Consider the following 9,453-nt stretch of genomic DNA (forward strand, 5'->3'; position numbering starts at 1 on the left):
CACAGTGGACGCGGCGGACCGGGGCGGGAGTGTTAGGTAACAGAGGGAGTTACAGGTGAGGCAAAGTTTTAAAAATACAGTATTACACAACTGTTAAAAGTCCGTAGAAACGCCAATGTTTAAAAACACACGCTGTTCAGTCAGCGCTCGCTCGCAGTGTCACACACACACAAGTTTCCCAGCGTGAGCAGAGAGAGTCGACCACTGCCACCGGCCAGACCCTTCTCCACCACGCGAGTGTGCAGGATAGCGGTATTTATGCTATCCGGTAATACAGCGAAACTAGAGCGCTGAACTCTCCGACCTTAGCCCGGAAGTGCTGGGCTCCTCCTCCACCCTCCGCAGCAAACGCCCACAGTGGACGCGGCGGACCGGGGCGGGAGTGTTAGGTAACAGAGGGAGTTACAGGTGAGGCAAAGTTTTAAAAATACAGTATTACACAACTGTTAAAAGTCCGTAGAAACGCCAATGTTTAAAAACACACGCTGTTCAGTCAGCGCTCGCTCGCAGTGTCACACACACACAAGTTTCCCAGCGTGAGCGGAGAGAGTCGACCACTGCCACCGGCCAGACCCTTCTCCACCACGCGAGTGTGCAGGATAGCGGTATTTATGCTATCCGGTAATACAGCGAAACTAGAGCGCTGAACTCTCCGACCTTAGCCCGGAAGTGCTGGGCTCCTCCTCCACCCTCCGCAGCAAACGCCCACAGTGGACGCGGCGGACCGGGGCGGGAGTGTTAGGTAACAGAGGGAGTTACAGGTGAGGCAAAGTTTTAAAAATACAGTATTACACAACTGTTAAAAGTCCGTAGAAACGCCAATGTTTAAAAACACACGCTGTTCAGTCAGCGCTCGCTCGCAGTGTCACACACACACAAGTTTCCCAGCGTGAGCGGAGAGAGTCGACCACTGCCACCGGCACCACCGGCAATTATGCGTTGTAACGTCATACATCCATCCATCCATACTATGTTGATTGATGAAGGTGACTAGAACATCCGAGTGAACTGTCAATTGATGGTTCTGAATTCTAAACAATAGGTTGACTCTTCAACGATACCATCCAGTGGGAAGCTACTTAGTTCTTCATTGTCTTCTGTTTAGTAGTTAGGGGAAATGTAAGTGGATACCTTATCGAAGGGGTGTCTTGTGTACGACAGAAAGCCACACCTGCAATACTTTCTGTTTACCCACTGAATATTTAAACTAGTTTTATTTAGTTTAAATGTATATACCTTTGTTGTGTCTAAATCTAGAAAACCTGTTACAGGGAAGTCTTCCTGGTACTAAGTTAGCAACCCCTGCTTTATTGGGTCAATACTATGCAGAGGGACTGTTTAGCCACCAGATAGCCTGCACGGAATGGGTACACAATGGATTATGGACCCCAAAAAGAGTCTTAACTAGTTTAGCCTGCAATAGGTCTCTCATTTAAGCGAGTTTGAGCTATTGGTATTGCAAATAACAATGCCTTTAATTTTTGTTTTTAAAACATAAATAAAAGGCATTGTCATTGCGAGACCTATTGCATTGCAAATGCTTGTCTTGTACTCCAGTGACAGGAGAGAGCCTTTCATAGTCATGTTGAACTCATTTAGTGAGGAGCATTCACAGATCTCTGGGGAAATGAGCTCCAGTGATCTTGTCCAGAAGGTAGCATGATCCGAATCGGGTTGCTGCACGAGGTGGTTTGGTTGTGACTAGGAAGTTATGGCTGAGGCTTGCAGATTTCTGGTGGGAGTGCAAGAAGTCAGTCTGCTTTTAAGTTACTTTTGTAAGGTATCATGGCCGATTGTAGAGCCCCCTGTTTTTACAACACCAAATTTGATCATGGGGGCGGTATGATGTGATTACAGCAGTGCTCTGTTTTCTAAAATGATGACAATTCATCATTCTGTGCTCTAGGTGAATTGTAAACTCTTTGTGGCCAAATCACAGTAACCAGAGTAGAGCACAACAGAGCGGAGCCAGATAATTGATGGGTAAAGGAAAGATGAGTTCTTATATCTACAATACAACAGACTGTCCAGATTTGCATCGGCCAGAAGAAAGATACATCTTAACCTGCAAGCGTGCATAGCCATAATCCAATCTAAAGGCACAATCGCCTACAAAGACACCTTCTACGTATTAGGAGTGTGGAAAATATTTGGCGGCTATTGCATTTTATTGTTAAAACAGAAATCAAACGTGCAAAATACTGCACACATATAAAGTGGGTGAGAAAAAAACAAGTTCTTTATCAGCCATGTTGGCCCATCAGGAAATACAGTCATGGGATGTAGACCAATATATACCCGACCCACAGACACTAACCAAGAAAGAAGAATCTTACACATGCAGCAAGAGCTTTAGTTTGACATCACTTCTCAAGCTTCATCAGCACACGTACACAGGACAAAAACCATTCAAGTGCAATGAATGTGGGAAGAGCTTTAGTCGATTATCAGACCTACAAAGACATCAGCGAACACACACAGGAGAAAAACCATTTGAGTGCAATGAATGTGGGATGAGCTTTAGTCAGTTATCACATCTACGAAGACATCAGCGAACACACACTGGGGAAAAACCATTTAAGTGCTGTGAATGTGTGAAGAGCTTTAGTCAATTATCACACCTTCAAAGTCATCAGCGAACACACACAGGGGAAAAACCTTTTAAATGCAGTGAATGTGTGAAGCGCTTTAGTCAATTTTCAGACCTACAAAGTCATCAGCGAACACACACAGGGGAAAAACCCTATCATTGTAGTGAATGTGACAGTAGTTTTTGCTTCTCTTCAGCATTAAGGCATCATCAGCAAACTCACACAGGATTCAAGTGCAGTGAATGTGCAAAGTGCTTTAGTCAGTTATCACGCCTTCAAAGACATAATCAAACACACACAGGGGAAAAGCCATTCAACTGCAGTGAATGTGGGAAGAGCTTTAGTCAGTCATCATACCTTCAAAATCATCAGCGAACACACACAGGGGAAAAGCCATTCAAGTGCAGTGAATGTGCAAAGTGCTTTAGTCAGTTATCACACCTTCAGGCACATAATCGAACACACACAGGGGAAAAACCATTCAAGTGCACTGAATGTACAATGTGCTTTAGTCAATTATCAACCCTTCAAAGACATAATCAAACACACACAGGGGAAAAACCATTCAACTGCAGTGAATGTGGGAAGAGCTTTAGTCAGTTATCATACCTTCAATATCATCAGCGAACACACACAGGGGAAAAACCATTCAACTGCAGTGAATGTGGGAAGAGCTTTAGTCGATTATCAAACCTACAAAATCATCAGCGAACACACACGGGGGAAAAACCATTCAAGTGTACTGAATGTGCAAAGTGCTTTAGTGAGTTATTAAGCCTTCAAAGACATCAGCAAACACACACAGGAGAAAAGCCATTCAAGTGCAGTGAATGTGCAAAGTGTTTTAGTCAGTTATCACACCTTCAGATACATAATCGAACACACACAGGGGAAAAACCATTCAAGTGCACTGAATGTACAATGTGCTTTAGTCACTTATCAAGCCTTCAAAGACATAATCGAACACACACAGGGGAAAAACCATTCAACTGCAGTGAATGTGGGAAGAGCTTTAGTCAGTTATCATACCTTCAAAATCATCAGCGAACACACACGGGGGAAAACCAATTCAAGTGCAGTGAATGTGCAAAGAGCTTTAGTCAATTATCAAGCCTTCAAAGACATCAGCGAACACACACAGGGGAAAAGCCATTTAAATGCAGTGAATGTGTGAAGAGCTTTAGTCGATTCTCATATCTACAAAGTCATCAGCAAACACACACGGGGGAAAAACCCTATCATTGTAGTGAAAGTGACAGTAGTTTTTGTGACTCTTCAGCATTAAGGTATCATCAGCGAACTCAAACAGGAGAAAAACCATTCAAGCGCAATCAATGTGGGAAGAGCTTTAGTCGATTATCAAAGCTACAAAGTCATGACCGAACACACACAGGAGAAACACTATTCAAGTGCTGTTAATGTGCAAAGTGCTTTAGTCAGTTATCACACCTTCAAAGTCATAAGCGAACACACGGGGAAAAACCATTCAAGTGCACTGAATGTGCAAAGTGCTTTAGTGAGTTATCAAGCCTTCATAGACATAAGCGAACACACACAGGAGAAAAGCCATTCAAGTGCAGTGAATGTGCAGAGTGCTTTAGTCAGTTATCACACCTTCAAAGTCATCAGCGAACGCACACGGGAAAAAACAATTCAAGTGCAGTGAATGTGCAAAGTGCTTTAGACATTTATCAAACCTTCAGAGACATCAGCAAACACACACAGGGTAAAAGCCATTTAAATGCAGTGAATGTGTGAAGAGCTTTAGTCAATTATCAGACCTACAAAGTCATCAGCGAAAACACACGGGGGAAAAACCCTATCATTGTAGTGAATGTGACAGTAGTTTTCATGGCTCTTCAGCATTAAGGTATCAAGTGGAGGAGCCGGGAGCCGAGCGGACGTGGATCGTCCCGGCTCCCGGGTCACGAGCTACTCAACCCCGGCTCTGGGCTGCTACGGCCCTTCTTCTGTGCGCACCTTTTTTCCCCACGTGAAGCGGAGCGAGTGGGGCTTCTGTAGAGCATTGGCGATTGCCCCTAGATAGGCGGACAGGTCCGATCTCTGGATGAGTGTGAGGAGAGGACGGTGGCGCTCAAGATGGCGGGCGGCACCTCGCCTTCGACTCCGCCGACTGCGGAGGTAGGATTGAGACCTGCGCTCCCCCGGCCTGGCCAGACTCTCGCTGAGGGTAGCGGCGGCTGCTGATGGGAGATGGCACCATCTAGCCCTACCGGGACGGCGACACTCACCGGGGGAATCATCCCAGCGCCTGCCTGACTCCAAGATGGCAGCCGGCGGCGACTTTAGAATGTCGATCGCCGCTTCCTCTGGCTCACCCCTGCCTCTCCCCGGCCTCTGGTCTAGCCCCGATCTCTCCGCCTGATTCCAGGCTGTCCCCCAGGGTGGGACATTGCTCCATCAACTTTGCCGACTGGGCCCAGCAATACCCGCCTCCAGCCCCGAACAGCGTTCGGTAAAGCAACTTCCGAGGGGGGGCCTGCTCGAGGGGACCCTGGCCCTCGCGCCCCGCAGCACCAGCGACTGCTTCTGCTGGGCACAGGTCTCCCGAACCGATCCACCACCTTCTGCTGCCTGTGGCTGCGTCCGGTACGCTGTGAGGACAGTGCCTCTGGTGAACTCTGATGATCGCAAGCTCTCCAAGATGGCGATGCGCCTCCTGGGCTCCCACCTTCTCTCATGGACTTCTCGACTTGCGTGCTATCCTGAATGACACTTTGCTGCTGTTTTCGGACAGTTTTTGCTGGACTCTAGCCCTTCCCTCCATACCTTGCATCCCACCCACCCTTCCTCTTTGCTGTGACTGCATCTTTGACCTATTGCAATAATGCTAAGCTTTGTTATTCGCTGAAGTCCTTACACCATATACCACCCCTATGCGTCTCTTAGAGTTTAACCAGTCATTTCCCTTCCTATGTGTATGTAGTTGACTCTTATCACTTGTGTTTGCAGTGGACCTTTGTACTCTCTACCACTCCTATGTGACCCTTAGAGTATTTCCAGTCATATCCCTCCTGTGTAGATAGAAGATAACTCTATTGACTAGTATCCTATGTGATTTTTAGATTGTATCCATGTGTATCCCCTCCCTGTGTTTAGAGATATAGCTTTAACGACTAGTCGCCTGTGTGACTGTTGGAGTATAGCCAGGTGTATCCCTTCCCCCGTGTGAAGAGATAACCCTATTCACTAGAACAAAAAGAAATGTGTTCCTTATGTAACGTAACTGATTCTATGTAAAGTGCTTTGATAACATGTAACGGAACTGGTGCTATGTAAAGCGCTCTGATAACCTAATCGGTTCAAGTTCGCGCTATATAAAACTCTAAAAATAAAATAAATAAAATAAACATAACAGACCGATTGGTGTGTGCCGGCTGAGGTTGAATAAGGTTCTAGTAGTGAGGTTAAGTACACATGAATTAAATTGTGCCATCATGGTGTGGAACTGGCAATATAGATGTGTGTTTAATTTATTTGTTGTTGTTAGCAACCCTGTGCAACAGCAGTGGCTGTAATAAAGAAGGGCATGCTCATTAAAGTGTTGAAAAGTACCCTAAAGATTATAGCAGAGCAAAAGAAATCCAGAATCTAGGGTACCAAACTAGAGAAACTAGGTGGGTAGAATGTGTTGATTTTAAGGAATATACATACCTCAGCTTTGGAGAACTTCAACATAGGATAGCTGAGGCTGGAGTTATCAAAATGTCATGCACACAGGAAGAGAGCTTGCTGCGCTGCGTTGGATGACAGGGAGGGAGCAGGAATGTGCCATATCTACTAAGATGTGACATATTCCTCCTCTCTCCGAGTGCTGGCGCACTGTCTGCTGCCTACTGCATATCCAGGATCAATTGCTCCATAATGCAAGGGTGCCTACAATACATGTAGGATTGATTTTGTGCAAGAAGGGGCACCCTCATCCAGAAAAAAACATGCCATTGATGCATTTTCCTTTTTCAATGTATGTTGCAGAGGGCAACACACGTAGAAAGTAGAAGTAACGAGGAGGAATAAATATATTTCTCCCTTTTTCACATCTGCTGGAACAGTGTACCATTTTGAGACAATCACAAGTTTACACGTCCATGGTTGGATGCATGGGAACGGCCATACACCACCCATAGTACGCCTTCCCAATGGAGAGTAATACAAGCCAATGACTTTTGCTCCCTTGCGTTACTCTAGATTTACTAAACCACAGAGAATTCTGCAAAGTAGTTTTGGGTGGCTTACTAAATTTCACTTAAGCCCTTGCGTTGTCTTGTGGTACCTTGCATGATGCAAGGGAAATATAAAGGCTTAGTAAATCTGGCGCCTGATGGGTGTTAAAAATCTCAAAAAAGTGAGGCAGTCAAGGGTACATTATTGGAGGAACAGGAGAAGGAGATGAAGAAAGAAAAGATTTGTCATATGTGTAGTTGTTGCATAAAAAACGAAAGTAAATTATGTTCCCAAGAAAGGTGGTGTGTAGAAAAAATAGGACAATTCTTTGGACTTATCTTTGAGAAGTCCCACGTGGTAGATGAAGTAGCGATGATCTCTTGGTGGCCCATGACACTGAAAAAGAGCATTTCCATAGATAGGAGGAGAACTGTTGTAGAATGGAGTCTTAGATGCCCATGGATTAGAGTGAGGAAAGTAATACAGCGTGAAATATAGTATTAAATAACACAAATTCGTCAAAAAGGAGTGGAATAAAATATGAGTGATTGTAGTGAGCATAAGAAAATGTTTTGAGATTATGATTTGATTTGACAGAATGTTGAAGAAACCTAAGTTGAAATGGGGAAAGTTTTTAGGGGAAAGCATGGCAACTAGTACATTGAAAAATAGGAGCTCTAGTAACTTGGACAATACAAATTGTTGGAATACTGGACTGTGGATGGAAGGAGAGGACTGATCAATTGTGGTTTTTTTAAGAAGGGAAGAGAGAGTGGTTGAGTAGTGAGGTTAAGTGAAGAGTCACCAAGGAAAATATAGCCAATGGGTTCACAGTTTGTGGTCTGACAGAGTAAGATGAAGAGCATGTATGGTTAGAAATTTGAATATACAAATGAGAACTATAGCTCCATTAGAGAAAATGGAGAGTAGTCAAAGAGAATAGCAGATGGTTTTTAGGGGGTGCTGGGAGTTAAAACAGATGGGAGGGAAGAGGGCGGATAAGCAAAGAAGAGAGTGCATACCTAATAGTGGTGATTGTTAAGGGACCGTATAATGAAACTGCTTTGAGTGTAAGTGGTGGGGCAAATAGGATATTAGTTGTGCTTTTCAAAATATGGTGGGAGGCAGCAGCAAGGGCATGTTTTTTAAATGGATAGACTTTGCATTGTATGTCGTAATGCTTGCAAATGACAACATTTTGTAGACATTTTTTTTCTGCAAATTTGTGAAGGAGCTGTACTAGGGGCAAAATACAGGAATCTACAGACCCTATGGTGCAGGGGGCCAACCACTCTTAAAACTTTCAGTGTGCCCCCAATTCAGCCCAATGTCAATCCGTTAGATATCAGAGACTCAGGTGCCCTGTATCACATGTTGCGGGGCATCATTTTGAGTTGTGCCACTGGAGCACACTTTATTTTCTTGGATGAACATTTTATCTGATGTAAAGTTGCGGTTGTGAACAGCCAGAAGAGAATGTGTGTGGATAGTGTGTATTAAAGCATGTTGTGGCATACTGTTGAAATGGTCAAAGGACTTGGGTGCATATTATCAAGGAACTGAGTTAAAATTATCGCCACTTTAGCGGCAGAAAACTGTATCTAAAGCGGTGATAATGGGCTTGATAATACGCCCTTGAGAATTCCAATAGAAGCCCATGTTCACAGCAGAACATGGGCTTTTATTGGAATTCTCAAGGGCGTATTATCAAGCCCATTATTGCCACTTTAGCAGCAGTTTTCTGCCGGTAAGGCGGTGATAATTGTAATGCTGTTCCTTGATAATATGCCCCGTAGTGTGCTGAAGTAGGGTACGAAAGTAGAAGACAGTCAGTTGTGTGATTTCTTTATCAGATAATGGATGGGATGGTGAGCTTGGGGACAGGAATCAATTGACCACAATGTATCACTAGCCTTGTTTCAAGAAGGAGAGATAAATCATAGAAGTGGAGATACTTAAATTGCTAGACATTAGTTAAGTCTACATTTCCATGACCTTTAGTTTCCTAGAGATTAGTTAACTTAATCTAGGATCCAATCTTTCGTTTTTTTATAGAGCTACCTGTAATAAACAAGCACTGGCAATGTCACGCTACCGCTCAAACATTAAAGCAATTTTCTCCGACATTCCCCAGTTTAAAGAAGAGACCATCCTGTTTGTTTCAAAGCTACCAGTACTGATGTCCTTAATGTACTCTTAGTCTATAGACCGCCAGGACCTAGAAACACGTTAATCAAATCCATCTCAACTGGTATGGAATCATGCATGGTACACTCGAATTTCATTTGGAAGCAATTGATAACATGGATACCAAGGAGTTAACAGACCGTTTTTTTAGTTTAGGTCTAAAACAAATAGTCAATGGGCATACACATACAGGTAAAATACCCTGGATGGTATTTTTGCAAATCACCCAGAGACAAATTTTATTAAAAGACTACCCTTACTTTGGACGGATCACAGCGCTGTCTTCTTCGAAGTCCACACAACTGGTCTCCTGAATAGAAGCTTTGGTATAAATAGAACAAAGATATCACGCCTCTGGAAACAAATAAACACCATTGATCTTCAGACTGCTCTGCGATCACAGAGCATTTTTTTGGACACTGATCCTGATTGATCAGCAGTACATTTCAATCACTGGATGGAAAAGTCTGTGGTAAGTCTAGCACCTGAA

The 9,453-nt window shown here is 44.0% G+C and overlaps 1 protein-coding gene across 1 annotated transcript; it reads left to right on the plus strand.

Annotated features, from left to right (window-relative positions):
• The first annotated feature begins 1,828 nt into the window (after positions 1–1,828).
• On the plus strand, positions 1,829–4,152 carry LOC147662012 (uncharacterized). Its single transcript, XM_086951186.1, has one exon. The coding sequence runs from the start codon at positions 2,250–2,252 to the stop codon at positions 4,008–4,010; it is 1,761 nt and encodes a 586-aa protein (XP_086807312.1). The 5' UTR covers positions 1,829–2,249; the 3' UTR covers positions 4,011–4,152.
• Positions 4,153–9,453: the final 5,301 nt, after the last annotated feature.

This window comes from Lissotriton vulgaris, unplaced genomic scaffold, assembly GCF_964263255.1.
Source record: "Lissotriton vulgaris unplaced genomic scaffold, aLisVul1.2 SCAFFOLD_4190, whole genome shotgun sequence".
NCBI classification, from domain to species: domain Eukaryota; kingdom Metazoa; phylum Chordata; class Amphibia; order Caudata; family Salamandridae; genus Lissotriton; species Lissotriton vulgaris.

Excerpts from the sequence above, each read along its gene's own strand:
- LOC147662012 (XM_086951186.1), top strand. The coding sequence starts at position 2,250 with ATGTTGGCCCATCAGGAAATACAGTCATGGGATGTAGACCAATATATA.